The 16,685-nt window shown below is 47.3% G+C and overlaps 1 protein-coding gene across 1 annotated transcript in view; it reads right to left on the reverse strand.

The window, feature by feature from the left end:
• The window catches only part of PDIA5 (protein disulfide isomerase family A member 5), a 91,894-nt gene extending 77,904 nt beyond the window's left edge, over positions 1-13,990 (reverse strand). Inside the window, exon 1 of the mRNA XM_080801187.1 lies at positions 13,818-13,990. Coding sequence (XP_080657313.1) covers positions 13,818-13,862 — 45 coding nt within the window. The 5' untranslated portion in view covers positions 13,863-13,990. The remainder of the gene's footprint in view (positions 1-13,817) is intronic.
• Positions 13,991-16,685: the final 2,695 nt, after the last annotated feature.

Below are 16,685 nucleotides of genomic sequence, written 5' to 3' on the forward strand. Positions count from 1 at the left end.
TCCCACAGCAAGAAGGGATTTCTAACCTTCTGCTTCCTGCAAGCCCACAGGGCCCAGTTGTCTGTCCTGGTTCTCAGTTTGCTGGGGCAACTGGCCCAGGTCCACTGCTCATCAGAGGTCATGTACAGGAGTTTGTGTCCCTTTCCAGCTCCCTCTCTCCCTGACCAACAGCACGCATAAGCTCATCTCTCTTCACTTAACCTCACCCACCATCCCCACCAGACTAACGAGATAAAGAGTGGTACAATTCTTGAAAATAACAGGGAGAACACTCCTTGCCACATTACACCCTCAGCTTGAAAAAGCTCCAGCTCTCTGGGGTGCATGCTGGCACCCGCACATTCTCTACAGCCAGGGAGGCTGGTGTTACAGATTCACTCCTCAATGCTGACCACGAAGCTGGAGGTATTCCGTTATGTAAAAGCAGTTCGCTGAAGAAGGAGGATTTGAAGACAGAAGTTTAGCATTTAGGAAAAAGGGTGGAGGTGGGACTTGACCTTTTTCACTCTGTCACCTGAAAAAAGATACCCTTCTTGTGTTGGGAGCTGTGAAGAAACCAGTTTAATTTAGTGTAACCCACATTTGGCTCAAAATAGTTTTCAAATGTCAGAATCTGAAAGTCTAGACTCTTAAGAAGCTGGTGGTAAAGGAATCCAGGAAAAAATGTTAAAAACAGATGACCTGAACCCAAGATCAGAGAACTTGAGGTGGCTGAGAATTTAGAGCAGAAGGTTCGGTGGAAACAGCTAGAAACCCAAGTTTTGCACTAGCTTTATTTACTGGTTGTGTGACCTTGGACAAGTCCTCTCTATTCTCTAAGTTCCTGTAAAATGAAGGGGCCAAAAGTGATTTTTCCAAATCTCTTTGCAACTGTGACATTGTGGTAAATCCATCCTCATGACCACTACCAGAGAGTACCTCAAAGTAATTATACCTTGTGAAAAAAAAACTGCCAAATTTCTCTGAATATATGTCTACCCACATTAAAAGCTACTCCTCTCAGTCCCCCTTGCAGCAAGTGTAGCTATGTAACTAAATTCCAGCCCTTGGAATTTAAGCAGAGGAGTCATGTGCAAACTTTAGGAACTGTTCCTAATAGACATCTGTGTCTTAGTCCCCTCCTCCCCCTGCCAGATGGAATCTGGACAAGATGGCTGGAACTCAGGCAGCCACCTTAAGACAATGAGGAGAATGGATCTGTTAAAGATGTATAGTAGCACGATAGAAGTACCTGGGTCCCTGACTTCCACGGGTATATACTGGCCTTAGAACACTACTTTCTAGGCTTTGACATGAGTGAAATATATGATCTTTGTAAGGTACTATCATTCTGGGTGTTCTGACACACATGCAAATAGATCTTGAGTACCTACTAGAACAAAAGCTTAAACTAGAAAGAAATATTAACACCTGCTCCAGTTGGGATATTTCAAAGTGCCTAAGGCATTAAATCACATATTATACTTCAGATAAATTGCTAAAAGGAAGGAGACAGAGAAACTATCAAAGGCTTGATCTACTGTGTGCTTCACTATGTCTGTTCCAATCAGGTGTGTTGGTCACTTAGTGACAACTACCCACAAATGAAAGGAAAATTAGCTAATAGCTCTTCAGTTTCCCAGCAACCTCAGGCTTTTACTACTAAGGAGTGGGGCCACTGCAGGAGACCAAAAGGCCTTTCACTTCCCAGGCTAGAGTAGGGCTGGTCAGTTCCCCGATACAGGACTCCTCTCCACATTCCTCACATGCCATATGCAGCCTCCAGGTAGCCCTCCAGACCAAGGACTCAAAACTGGATGCTGTTCAACGCAGTGGGCCCCCAAGGCTGTGGGAACTAAATATTCATACGTCCATGTCCTCCACACTACCATCTCATCCCAGATAGCTTCGGTCATTAGAAAGCAAAAATGGCCCCCTCTCCCAGGCCACTCTATCAGCTCATCACACTCTGAAGATGGCAAACACGTTCCTTCTTAGGATTCTGTAGGTAAAATACCTCAGTTCCTTTCCTGAGGTACGTCATTCCTGAATGACATACCTCAGACAGGACGATGCTCATGACGCCAGCAGCAGAGTTTTAGAGCTTGGAAAGAACAACGTGCTATATTCCTAGAATTTATTTTGGGAAATAGATACCTCTGCTTTCATAATTCAAAATATAGGAAATTAATCTCAACACAAGCCGAGACACATCATTAAAGAATCTCTTAAGTTATGGCGCCCAAATGTCATACAGCGCTGGCAAAAGTACAGTTCTTTTGGAAAGCTACTTGGCACAGTTTATCAAGCATCTTAAAAGTATTTATGCTCCTTGACTTCGTAATTCCACTTTTGGGAATCTGTCCTGAGGAAATGAGCAGAGGTTCTGACAGATGACTCACAGGGTCCCACTCGTAAGAATCAAAAATTGTAAACAACCTAAATATTCAAGAGCAGGGGAATGATTATTTAGAGGAAACCACTCAACGGAATAACACAGCCATTTAGGTGATGTTTTCAAAGACTGCACAATGAAAAAATATTTGCTTTAATGTTAAGTGTTACAAAATAAAATCCAGGGAGGCGCCTGGGTGGCTCAGTCAGTTAAGGGTCTGCCTTCAGCTCAGGTCATGATCTCAGGGTCCCAGGATCGAGTCCCATATTGGGCTCCCTGCTCAGCGTGGAGCCTGCTTCTCTCTCTCCCTCTGCCCCCCCACCACTCATGTGGGGGCCCTTGCTCTTTCTCTCTCTCAAATACAGAAATAAATTTTTTTTAATAAAAATTAAATTAAAAACAATTCAAATGTGCATAGTATGATTACAACTATACACAAAATTATGCTCAGAAAAAGACTGGATGAAAAAATGCACCAAAGTAAAATTCTGTCCTTGGATAGATTTCATTCTTCTTCCCCTTTGTCTATTTTTCTGTCACCATAATATGCAGGTCCAATTTAAATCTTAAAAAAAAAAAAGAAATTATCACCATTTGGACACCATCATGGAAATAATTAACAATCTCACACTATCACCCCATAAGCAAATATAACTTCAGAGGGGAGAAGCCTGGCAGAAACGTCCTTAACTAAGGGACCAGTGCTAGCAACACAGATAATGGGTAAAATTGACATCAGAACGCACTGAATGAAAACATCATCAAAAACTCAGCTGAGGGGCGCCTGCGTGGCTTAGTCGGTTAAGTGGCTCAGGCTCAGTCAGTTAAGTGTCTGCCTTCAGCTCAGGTCATGATCCCAGGGTCCTGGGACTGAGCCTGCATCGGACTCTCTGCTCAGCGGGGAGCCTGCTTCTCCCTCGATCTGTACATGGCTCTGCCTACTTGTGCTTTCTCTGTCAAATAAATAAAATCTTTAAAAAAAAAAGTTGAAGGACATTCTTAAAAACTATCAAGGTCATGAAAGACAAAAACTGAGAAACTAGTCCAGATTAAAGGAGACTAAAGAGATATGACAACTAAATCCAACGTGTGATTCTGAACTGGGTTCTGAGCCAAATGCCACAATCCTGATTGCAATCATTGTACTGTGGTTATGTAAGAGAATAGCCTTGCCTTTTAGGAAATACTGAAGGGGGCAAAGGAGCATCATGTCTCTGAACTTTATAAATGTTGGGGGAGAATGTGATAAAACAAATGTGATAAATGTTAATATGTGTGGAATCTGGGTAAAGAGCAGATGGGAATTCTTTGTATTCTTCTTGCAACTCCTCTGTAAGTCTGAAATTAGTTGGAAAAAAAAAAAAAAAAAAAACACTTCCCTAAAAAAAGACGGGGAAGAAAAAAAAAAAGATGCCCAGAACACAAGCAAATACTGTCCCCACCTCTTCCTGAAACCCTGTGCCAGCCAGCACACACTGGTGGTACTTTCCCAGGTAGGAGGAGTGCTTATCTGCCCTTCTTCCCTTTCAGCTGACTCTCTGCTCCTCTGCTCACCTGACACTGTAGTTTTTTATAGATCTATTATATGAAATCTGCAAAGCACTCTGCATGCAGCACAAACCTAGAACGGCTTTGATGAGAGAGAGAGAAGAAGAGATACAAAAGAACATTCATTTTTAAATATGGGTAATTTATGCCCTTTAATAAGGCAAATTTTAAGCATCTGTCACCAACCACCACGGCTAAACAGCACTCTTTGCCAGGAATTGAAGGCCTCACCAGAAACCAAGTTTGGGAATTTCACCACTGATCCTTCCCAATGTGCAAATGTCTACCCAGCAGCCTTTGAAATAAAAACAAGTACCGTGAGTCCCTGAACGGGGTGTGTGCATGAGTGTGTGTGTACGTGTGTGTGTATGTGTGTGTCAGACACACAGAGAGGGCCTGGCTCTGAGTGGTAGAGCCCTGACTAGCTGCAGCTGAGGAGCTAAATGTGCTTATTAAGAAAGAGAGATAGGAAAGCACTTGGCATGGAACAGAACCCAAGACCAAATTCTCCAGTCCCTAAATCCAGGGCCTAGGGATGAGCCCCCGATCATGACAACAGCTCCAAGTGCGGAGTGCTTCCTGGGTGACCAGGAGCAGCTAAGAAATCCACATGCCCGTCTCACTTAATCATCTTGACAAGAGAACTCAGCAGGTCCTTTTGGTATCACTATTTTACAGATAAGGAAACTGAGACTAGGAGGAGCTAAGAAACTTGCTCAACATCACACAGCGAGTAGGTGGGTGCACAGTGACCCAGAGCCCCATCTCACAGGCTCAGGTGCCCCAGCCGGAGCACGGAGACCACAGACCCCTGGAGCCACACACATGTCCCTGCTGGGTCATCTAAACACCAAGCCAGGTGCACTTCTTCTATGTTGCTTCCTTTAAACGCCATACCGCACATGTGGGCCACGCAATACAGGGTTCCTCCCTAGTGCTCCCCACAGCACGCGGCGGTCAACAAGGGACAATTCAGGGGCAGGACAACTGATCCGAGAGCTTACGAAAACAGGTTTTCTTATCCTGAAATTGCAACTGCAGTGCATTTAACCAGGACTTAAGTCCCTAAAGCTTTTAATGTTTTGAAAAACCTCTCCTAGCGCCAAGAGGGCTTTGGGCCGCTGCCAGCCTGGTGTGCCAGGCCTGCTAACAAGGAAGAGGGGGTAGAGGGAGCAGTGAATCAGGCAGCAGGGAGGGAGGGAGAGAGAGCAGGTAAATTCCCACTCCGGAAATCCAACTCTGCCTCAAAGCTCCATTAATTGATAAGAAGGTAACAATTCAAAAAAAAAAAAAGAAGGTAACAATTCAGGCGCTCATGACCCATGGTGTATATCCATGCTTTTACACACATTCTCTCTCAGTCCCTTAAGGTTGAGGGTTTAAACCAGTGTTTTCTCCCCTTCAGGCTTCAACTCACGAGCCGAGTCACAAAATCAATTCAGTGGATTACCACCAGCATTTTAAAAATGACACTAACTAGAAAACATCAGTATGTACCATAAATAGCAAGACTAAGTGTTCTGTAAAACCTTTATATCTGTTGTAGTTACGTACATATACACTTGGCAATGATGTAAAATGTAGAGTTGTGTTTGCAGCAGTTGCAGTAAAAATACTCGAAAAACTGTCATAAACAATCTGGGCGGGAGGTCGTGTTATCCCCACTTTAGAGACGTGAAAACTGAGGCTCACAGGAGCAAAGGGACAGCCCTAAGGTGAAGCCGAAGATTTGTCTGACTTCTGAGCACAGCAAGTCCACACGAACACTTTCCAGATATTCCTCAAGCCCGCTGGGCTCCCTAGAGCTCCACCCAAAACAAGACCAGAGAGGCCACCAGGACCGCCTTCCCCTCCGGGGCAGCCATTAAGGGACACCAAGTCAAGGAGCTGCAGCGACAACCTGACCCATCTTCCCCTGCTACCTGCTCCCTGCAGTTCCCCGCACGCCTTCAGAGGAAAGCAAAGCAACGCAGGCTCGAGCTAAGGGCCACCTCGCAGTGTCCCATGGATCACGACACGGGATAGCGTGTTCCACGCCACTCAGCCCAGAGCAACGGCCTAGGCGGGCAAAACACTATGCACAAAAACTGGTAAATCTTCCTGCTTTGTAGGCACAACAGCTCTAAGTATAGGTTTTTTAGAAATAGATTCTTGGGCCTTATCCTTGAAGAGCATCAGCCCACAGATCCGGGGAGGCCGGGAATCCAACTGTACACGTATCCCCTCCAGGGGGATTTGGATCCACAGCCAGGTTGGGAAACCTCTGCCACCCACCCATGTTTGGACTCCACGTCACTCCGTTCTCCTTCAGAGCCAGAATCTCCCATCTCCGGTCACCCCCCGTCCATTCCTCAGCCCCCTCAGATGCTCCCTTACCACCACCACCAAGAAGATGCTGATTGAGGAGGACCCGCAATGACTTCCACAGAGAGCCCTACAGACATCTCCAGTTCTCCTGTGCCTCGACCTGTGAGCCCCAGCGGGTCACTCCTGGCCTCCCTCTACCTCTCCAGCCACGCTTCCCATCTTCTTTGCAATCCCTTGTCCCCCCAGCCTTTCAATGTGGAAGTTCCTCGGGGCTCACTTGCCTCCACCTTCTCTCCTCTCTCTACACTCGCCATGAGGGCCTCACCCACGTCTGGAGCAGGACCCCTGAGTTAACATGTCCAGCCCAGACCTCCTCCTCGGTGCCATGTCCTCACATCCTACTCAGTGGCTCTTAAATGGGGGTCACATAGAATTCTCAAATGTTAAAAACCTAAACCTCATACAAAGAGATACGGAGCCTCTTCCAAAGTGTTACTGAGCTCTTAATAAGGGACATCAAAAAAAGATATAAGGAAAAAAAAGACTTAAAAATATTTCAGGGGTCCCTGGGTGGCTCAGTGGGTTAAAGCCTATGCCTTCAGCTCAGGTCATGATCCCAGGGTCCTGGGATCGAGCCCCGCATCGGGCTCTCTGCTCAGCAGGGAGCCTGCTTCCTCCTCTCTCTCTGCCTGCCTCTCTGCCTACTTGTGATCTCTGTCAAATAAATAAATAAAATCTTTAAAAAAAATAAAAATAAATAAAAATAAAAATAAAAATATTTCAAAAAAAGAAGTTATAAGAAACTAATATGCATACAGTTCATAGGGAGGAAAAGGCATCCTGTTTGAAGGCTGCTAAATTCGGTATCAAACTGGTTAATGTCCTTCAGGGCAACCACCTCGTCTCTCTTCTCTACCAAAGAGAAATCATTTGCCTCTCATCTACCTGTAGAGTATGGGTCCTAAAGAATAATATACAAAGTTATATTCCCTAGAGCACCAGGTGGCTCTTAGCCATCCTTCTTAGACAATGCTCTAGTATGACATTATGAAGACACTAAATCAGCTTTTCTTTCCAAGTTTTGGGATAATTCTTCTTTACACTGAGGTCTATGAACTTGGGTGGGGAAAAATTCTATCTTTATTTTCACTAACCTCTAAATGAAATTTAGCCTTACCTTTATTACAAATGTAGGTAACAAACTACAGAAGCACTAGCAGGTGTCTGTGACGCAGAAATCGTATAAATTTTTTTACCCTCATCCCCCAGAAAGCACATTTTTCTCATAACAAAAGGTGCAGAGATCTTGAAACACCGTTGACGCTCATCACTAAATAGTACAGAAAATACCAAACCTGCCATCAGTTCTTCTTAAATGATGCATTTATGAATATAAATATTTTTATCACGTACATGTTGTAGTATTTTGATAACTGTATTTCAGTACCATTGGTTTGCTTTGTAATCAAGCATTGTTTTATACATTTAAAAACGTTATTCTAAGAAAGGGTCCATAAGTCCTCAGAGAAGCCTTTCCTGCCTCCCTGCATTAAGGTTAGGGACCCGTGTTACACATTCGTTTATCACCTTATATTTCCTCTTTCCAGCACTTCCTACACGAATTAATAAATTAGTGGCTCCCCCACCAGACAAGGGGAGGAAGGGATGGTGTCCATCTTATTTACCATTATGTCCCTAATGCCTCGGCATGATATATCTAACTCGTAAGACAATCAAGAAATATCTGTTTAAAAAGAAAGAAAAAAAAAAAAAAGACCTGGGGGATGAATGAACACCGTGACACGAGTAGCGTGCAGATGTCTGTCCACATGCCTTAGAGATACAGAGCATGTACCGTACTCTGTCCAGGGTCTAGCAAATTCAGACCCCTTGACAAAAGCAGACCCACTCAGTCTTTGCAAGCCAGCCCTACTCGACCCAACAACAGAACTTTCCAGGCAACCCCACTTCTCAACTCAGATACTGGATCACCTCCATGTTTCAGCCCCAGCATAGAGCCCTTGACCTAGGTCTCCATTAATACCTTCCAAAGCAAGGATTAAAGCATCAGCTCATGAGTTAAAGACATCTGCTCAAGCCAAAGGGTTGGGGGAATGGTAAGATTGGGGGGGGGGCAGAGGGTGGACACCTCTACCCTGACCCCAGTCAGCTGCCATGAAGTCTGCCACAGGCTTGCCATCAGGCCATCTGGCAACAAAATGCACATCTACTTGGGGGCTCAGGATGACCTTGGAGAATAAAAAGACATCAGAAGGATATTCTAACCCTACAGTCCATCTGAGTGTATTTAACCCCCCATGATGGCAAAGCTAGTATTCAGAAGCGGTTTCACCAGCATAAAATACATGGAGATGCTTTGCAAACTCTAACATCCTCCACAAATGTGCCAAGTGTCATATAATCCTCGTCAACAGATCAACTGGGTAGCCAGAAGCTCCAGTCAGCACTGCAAGATACGCCAGGCAGCCCAGCGACAGACAGGCATCACTGCTCCTCCCTTCCCCACTGGGACCTAAGATGCTAGGTATGGGGCGGGTGGGAGTCAAAGAAACCACGAAGTCCTAGGAACACAAGAGAACTTGGGCTTCTTACACCCCATGCATCACTCTCTGACCCACTGTCACTAAGCCTCCAAAACCTGCCACCACCACAAAATGACACACGAGAGCCCCAGGGAACAAAACCACACAGCCGGGGCAAACCCTCTGGAGAGACGGTGTGGTTACTCTCCTCATTCTCAAGAGAGGATCCACGTTCAGAAGAAACGGGACAGAAACCCAGAGCACCTAAATCTTTAGCCCCTGGGCAGCCCCTTCCGATCATCCAGGGGCTCTGTGGGGGCCCACCCACTGAGAGGCACGGAGAGTCCAGAGCCCAGCTCAGAGGACCTGTGACGGGAGAAACCCAGCAGCAGAGCCCCCGAACTCCCAGCCTGAAGCCTCTGCTCACACCCCCTCTGGCCCTCCACGGCCACAGCCTCCTTACTGGCTTCCTGAGCACCTCTCCTCTCCAACTTGAGATAACTGCCATGGCTCCCATTTACTGCCCACCCCCATCCCCCATGTGCCGGCACTGTGCTGGCTGCTTCCTGTGTTATTTCTGATGCTTTCAAGTCTGCAAAAGGGTATCATCACCACCACTAACAAGAAAGAAGACGGAGGCAGGGCCCAAGGTCTCACAGCTCCTGAGTGTCAGGCTGGCTAAAAACCCATGTTCTGTCCACAGCATCACACTTGACTTTATCTTGTAGATAACAGAGAAGAAAGTGTTGTTCTGGGAAAATTCATCCAGTCTCTTCCACTCCAACCCAAGCCTACACTGTGCACTGACTGCTCTTGTTATTAAAAGGGCAGCTTTCATCACGTCTCTCCACTACCTACAGAAGCAAGTCCCCAAAGCTTTGCCAGTCATGTAAGGTTCTTCAAAATCCACTTTCCCAATCTTATTCCCCCTCCCCAGACTCAAATCTTTCCTTCCATTCAGCCTGGACCATAACTCCTCATTGCCCGTATTTCTGTCTCAGACAGTTTCCTTTCTCTGCCTGTGACATTGGTTCCCTCGGCTAACCTTGGACTAGGGACGACTGTATGCTGGGTCCTGGGCTAGGTGCTGGGGACATAATGGGCAGAACCAGGAGGATCCCCACTGGCACGGAGCTCAAGATTTGGCTCTCGTTTTAAGGCGTGAGCTGGGACCCTTCTCTGTGACAAGGTGCCCCGTGGCCCCACCCTGGCCCAGATCCACAGTGCTCAGTGTCTCCCACCCATATGGCTCTCAGCTGTTCCTCCAACTCATGTGCCGGTTCTGTTTTAAAACTTCCTCTGTAATGTGTTTATTTCTGTGGGAAAAGTGCACTCCAGGTTCCAAACAGCATTATAAATGGCAATTAGGTCCCCAGGCCAGCCCACAAAAGCCTATTAAATATATAATGGAGTAGAACCTAAATACGTGTACATTGAAAGCTCTGCGGGAAAGACTGGGGACAGACATCTCCTGCTTCCTGCAGCCCTGCCCACCGTCCCACCAGGTGCTGAGCGTCAAGCCACTGTCAAGGGCAGAGACCAGAGCAGGGACTGGAAAGGAGGGAAGCAGGTGGAAGGTGGGGCGCTGGGATGGCAGAGATGGAGCAGTAAGAAATCTGATTTATAATTCAGGAGCCTGGCACCAATCCCAGCTCTGTTTTTACAAACATGGTGGCCTCGAGACCCTTCCCTCTCAAAGCCTCGCTTTTCTAAAATGAAAGAGCTGAGTTACGTCGGTACTTCTCAGACTTCTGAATCTCAGAGATTGTCAGGATATATTTTTTAAATATATTTCATATATTTAAAAAATACTTTAAAATACATATGTTTTAAATATAATATATAATGTATATTAAACATTTAAAAGAATTTTATCAATACCTTCTAAAAAGCACACAATATATGATCCCTACTTTAATTTTTCAAAAGGACCCTGAAAGCCACCCCCTCCCTCCAACATGACATCACGTCAAAAAAAGCAGACAAGTTTTTAAACTGAAAATATCTGGATTCATGGAAAAACCATTCACTGTTGTTACTTTTCCAATGTGTCTATTATCCTATGAAAACTGTCAGAGCCCAGCTTCGGTCCTTGGCCTGACTTTGGAACCAGCTGAGGTGGGTGACTTAGAGTCCTCTCCAGCTGCAACAAGTCTCCATCCTGAGGACTGAAAAAAGACTACACCACAGTCAGCGTGGACCGTCTGGGGAAGGGGCAGCTGCAGAGGGGAGCTGAGCTGGGCAGCAGGAAGGGACAGTCAGCCACAGAGGTATGAGCAGGACAGCACAGCCTCCCAGGCCAAGGGCAGAGACACCCAGCCAGGAGAGAGGGGCTGGAACTAACTGGTCCGAAGAATTAACTGTGACTCTTTTCATCCCCATATTCTTGTGCAAGGCTGAGAGGCCGGACCCAAAGGAACATTTTTCTCCTTTATTAACTTTTCTGATCAAAAACTAATGCATATTCATAGAGAAAACTTGGGGGAACAGGAAAAAAAAGCATAAGCAAAGAAGTAAACAAACATCACCCACAACTGTGCCTTCCTAAACAATCGCTATGGGCGTTCCAGTGCAGGGCTAATTCCTCAACCACTTACGCAGCTACCATCAGCCACCCTGGGACTCATGTTGTACCCTGCTTCTCCCCTAATTATCACACTCAAGCACTTTCCCACATCCCTAAATATTCTTCATAAGCACCATAAAATATTTTGATAATCATGGCATTCTAGTAAATACAAACATTTTTTATAAACATCACTTTCCACGGCATGGACAGGACCAAAAGTCATTTAAACCATGCTGTTATTGTTGAGCATTTAAGCCATTTCCAAATTTTTGCTATTGTAAAAAATGTAGTAGGTATGGATCACTGTCCATGAATCTCTGTAGACCCCTTTATACTGCTTCATGTTCCTTGGGTCACAGCCTAGTGCTCTGCACATATCAGCTCTCGGTAAATATTGAGTGAACAAGGAAACCCAATACACTCCCAGGACCTGGGAGCCCTTATCAGATGGACATAGAGTTTAAATTTAGAGGCCCACCCTGGTATCCACAAGCCACTCAACAATGAAACTGCACCAATGACACCTGCCGAGCCGAGCTAGGGCGTGGGGAAAGGACAATGTCTATTTCATGCTGCAGACTCCCCATTCTAGTGCTCCCGGCAAACCTACTCACCACCCTTCTGTACCTCAAGGCACCAGCAGACCTCAAAGGCTGGTCTTTGCACTTTGCACTCTCCCCACCCTCTCTCCAGACTGTACCACCCACTGCCTCAAGAAAGCTGGGGCTGACCTTCCCACCAAATTAATGTGCGGCCCCCTCTTCAATGGAGGCTCTCAGCCTTTCGGGTATTAGTGCTCACTGTCCTGTCTTTATTTGCTCACAGCCCTGCCCAAACCAGCGCAGCACTGGGGAGCGTAGGGACAATCTGTGCTTTGCTCTCCATCCAAAATCCAATCCAACGCCAAACAATGTGGTTGACAAATAAATGTTTGCTGAATGAAACTTCTTCCCAGTCAGGTTCCCAAGCCTTCTACTTTTACAGAAGTTGGGGGCGGGGTGGAGAGGGAAGCAGGACCTCCTAAAACAGCCCAAGTGCAAAGACCTGCTAGGGGCTCCCGCTGGAGCTGGCCCCCTCTGCCCAGTCCTGCAGCACCACCTGGCCTAGAGACCAGCCCTGGCCAGCTGGCTCCGGAAAACAGAATGCAAAACAGATCTTACACATACAGATGCAGGTGAAGGGACACTGTGCCACTCCACACTCTCTCCCAGAGGGAGAAAGGCCAGATCTAGGAGGCAAGGAGCTTCCTTTCCCACCCAATTCCAGATAACCGGAAGAGACAGGGCCACTCCTCACTGGTGATCCCCAAAAGGCAGGGTATCTGGAGATGGAAGTGTTTCAAGTAACTAAATCCACACTCCAGTTTTCCTCATGTTGTCCAGCATCCTTGCCACACCCAAAAGAAAAAAACTGAAAAATCTGGGCTGGAGAGGGTGCTAGCAGCAGAAAGTTTTCCACTGGAACTTCAGGGAATAAGGGGAAAAAGGAACCAAGATTGCCCTAAAACAAGGGAGAGAAGTTATGAAGTAAGTGGAAACAGGCCGGATTATCCCATCACACCCCCACAGTAACACCAAGGCCAAACCCAGAGAGTCTAGGGCATGGTGGCCACACACATTCTGGCCTCTTCTAGGGATGCCCCGGGGCAGCTACCACCCCCAACCCCAAGTGTAGCAAACTCCTCTCAGAGAGTCCACCACTCCCAGCACACCGACCCGACCCGACCACCCCTCTTTCACTCTCCTCCGATTTTGCAATTCCCAGAATTTCCTCCATCTGACCCCCTTGACGGCCTTGTGAGCGGGGTGCCTTTACCGTCCCCATTTCATGGATGAAAAGACTAAGTCAGATATATTAAATGATAGTCTGCGTCACAAGCTAGAAAGTGGCTGGGGTTCGAGCCGCAGGCCGTTGGGTGTCTGAGCTGAACTCCTCCGCGGACCCCACCCAGCCCGCCCGGCAGTGCCCGCAGGCGGGGGCCCAGGCGGTGACAGGCAGTTTCCCGGCTGCTCAGGGTGGGAAAACCCCGGCTACTCAGGGTGAAAACCGAGAGCAAGGTGGCCTTAAAGCGAGGTTTCCGGCAGTGCAGGTATAAAGCACCCCCATGCCACCCGGCACTCACACAGGTGCAGGGCCCAGAGCCTGGGCGCGCCGCACCCCACAAGCCGCCGGGGTCCCGCCCTAGGCAGCGGCTGCCCCCTGACTTGCACCCCCGCAAAGTTGTGCCCGCGGCGCAAGCATCCAGCGCGGCTCCCTCCAACCCTTGCGCCCTGGAGCGCTCCGCGAGGAGGGCACAGGGACCGCCCCGCCGCCTCCCCCACGGCCACCGGGTCGCTGCCTGCCCGGCACGCACGCCCCCACCCCGGGACTTGGGGGCTTCTCCCCGCTTGTCCCACGAGGGCCGGGAGCAGGGGGCGCGGACCCCAACGCCGGGCGCACGTGCCGCCCCCGCCCGGACCCAGCTCCGCAGCCTCACCGAGATCGCCAGCAGCAGCAGCCATGCCCGCCCGACCCGCGCCATCCCTGCCGCCGCTGCCTACGGCGGGCTCCGCTCTCCGCTCAGGGTCCCGCGCCCGCAGCTCCGTAGGGTCCAACAGCCACGGCCACTTCCCAGCCGCTCCCCGCCTCCGAGTTCCCGGTGCCACGTCTGCCAAAGCATGCGCACCAGGGTGGGAGAGGCGGCCGGGAAGAGGTGCTTGCTGGGAGTCGTAGTTTGCAGCAAGGCTGGGCTGGGGGCCTCTAGCGTGGACTTGGCCCTAAGGGCACAGAGGCGCCTGAGTGGAGTGCGAAATGGCAAGGTCAGCCTGTAAGGGAAGACAATTAATTTGCAGGGCCAAGTCTGTGCCTGAAGTTTCAGAAACGGAGGTAAGTTTTATTTTCCCCACTCTGAGGATGAAGAGGCAGCCCAGAGAATTTAAGTAATTTGACTCAAATCACATAATTTGCAAAAGGTGCAAAAGCAGCAAAACGTGCTGCTTGTGGAGGGTAGAAAAATCTCACACTTACCTTGTCTTTTGTTCATTCAGAAAAACTTTACTGAGCTATTGGAAAACACTATGGCAGTTCCTCAAAAAAAGTTAAACATGGATTACCACATGACCTAAAAATCCACTTCTAAGCATATACATTAAAGAATTGGAAATAGGTATTCAAACAAATGTTTGCACACAGATGTGCCTGGCACCATTATTCACAATAGCCAAGAGTTTTCCCACTCAAGTGTCCATTGAGGGATTAATGGTTGACAAAATATGGTACATCCATACAGTGGTATATTACTCAGGCATGAAGAGGAAGTACTGATGCATGCTATAATGTGGATGAACCTAGAAAATATTATCTATTGAAATATTATGCTGAGAAAGAAGCCAGACACAAAAGATTGCATATTGTATGATTACATTTAAATGAAATATCCATAAATAGGTAAATCCATCAGGACTGAAAGCAACTAGTGATTGCCTGGGGCTGGCAGGGAGGAGGGTTTGTGGAGTGAATGCTCAGTGGGTACAGGACCTCCTTTGAGGGTGGTAAAAATATTTTAGAAAGAGGTAATGATTGGACAAAATTGGGAGTGTACTAAATGTCACTGAATTGTCCATTTTAAAATGGTTACTTTAATGTTATGTGAATTTTACATCAGGAAAAATTTAAAAAAAAAAAACCCACAAAACTCTACTGAGATGCCTGGATGGCTCAGGAGGTTAAGTGTTTGCTTTTAGCTCAGGTCGTGATCCCAGGGTCCTGCGATCGAGTCCCACATTGGGCTCCTTGTTCAGTGGGGAACCTGCTCTCCCTTTGCCTGCCTCTTTCCCTGTTTGTGCCTCTCTATCAAATAAATAAATAAAATCTTAAAAAAAAAAAAACTCTATTGAACTCATTCCATGCTAAAACATTCTTGCATGCAGTTATTCATTCAAAAATGTTTATTGAACACCTACTACATCCTGAGGCTCAAGATACACGCTAGTGAGATGAACAAGGGAGTGCACAGACTGGGCTTAGTAGGTTATAGGTGAAAGATTTTTGCTCACTGTCTAGCGGTTCAAAGCTCAAAACCTAGAAGTCATCCTTGACTCACTGTCAGTTCTCAACTGACAGTGAGTTTATCCAACCCATCACCATGTCCTATAATTTCTACCTCCACAATCTATCTCTTCTGCCACTTCCTGAGTCGAAGTCACTGACATGTCTCACCTGAGCAAGGGTAAAATCTCCTGGTGCATTTCCTGCTTCTTCCTCCTCATACCCTCTATACTGCATTTGTTAATGTCAGTTGGAGCTTGTCTGTCACTTCCTTGAAACCCTCTAGTGGCTTGCCGTTGCCCTTAGAATGAAATTCAGACCCTCCGCATGACCTGTAAGCCCTGCATGCTCTGGGCCCAGCCCTCTAGACCTCATCTCCTGCCTCTCCCCTACCCTGTGCACTTGTCTCCAGTTACACAGACCATCATTTTTCTGCCCATCTCCCACCTGAGAGCTGTTACTGCTTCTGGGACAATACTCCTCCTATATCCCTTGCCTTGACATTTTCCCTTGCCCTTGGTCTGACTGGCTCCTTCTAATCCTCCATGGCTCTCCCCTCAGATAGGCCCTTGGAGCCACCCATCTCCAGGAGGTTTTACCCTCCCCACTCCCAAGCCCCTTATTCTCTAGCTCAGGTTCTGTTCATCTCTTGCCTAGCACTTACCACAATCTGCAATATACACTTAGTTGCATTGTCTATTGCTACAAACGAAATGTAAGTTTCACATCTCTCTTGTTTGCCACCCACCTTCCGAGCCTAGCACAGGACAAGAGCCTCTGGTGTTTCTCAGAGTTCTTGATGAGTGACTGGATGATTAGGTAAGAGGATATGTTGGGGACTTTCAAGAAATCCTGATGCAGGTTGGGAACAGGGCTTTCTCTGTATGTTCTGCTCTGAACTTCAAGTTCGTGATCTATATTGGGGAAAGTGGGCCTTTCAGCTCTGTGGGTCTCCGTTTCTCATCTATACAGTGAAGGGGCTGGTGAGGATGTTAGGACAACTGTGCTCTTATACTTGCTAATGGGAGTGAAAACTGGCTCAACCACTTTGGGCAACAGTACAAGGTATGTACCAAAATGTTCATAGCAGTTATATTCATAGTAGCTACTGTGGGCTAAGCTGTGTCCCCCAAAGTTCATATATTGAAATCTTAACCCCCAGTACCTTGGAATGTGACTGTTTGGGGAGAAGGCCTTCAAAGAATTAATTAAGGTTAAGTGGATTCATTGGGTGGATGCTCTTATCCAGTATGACTGGTGTCTTTACAAAAAGGGACAGTAGGGAAGACAGAAGGGAAGACTATGTGAAGACAGAGAT

This window comes from Martes martes (genome assembly GCF_963455335.1).
Source record: "Martes martes genome assembly, chromosome: 1".
NCBI classification, from domain to species: Eukaryota; Metazoa; Chordata; class Mammalia; order Carnivora; family Mustelidae; genus Martes; species Martes martes.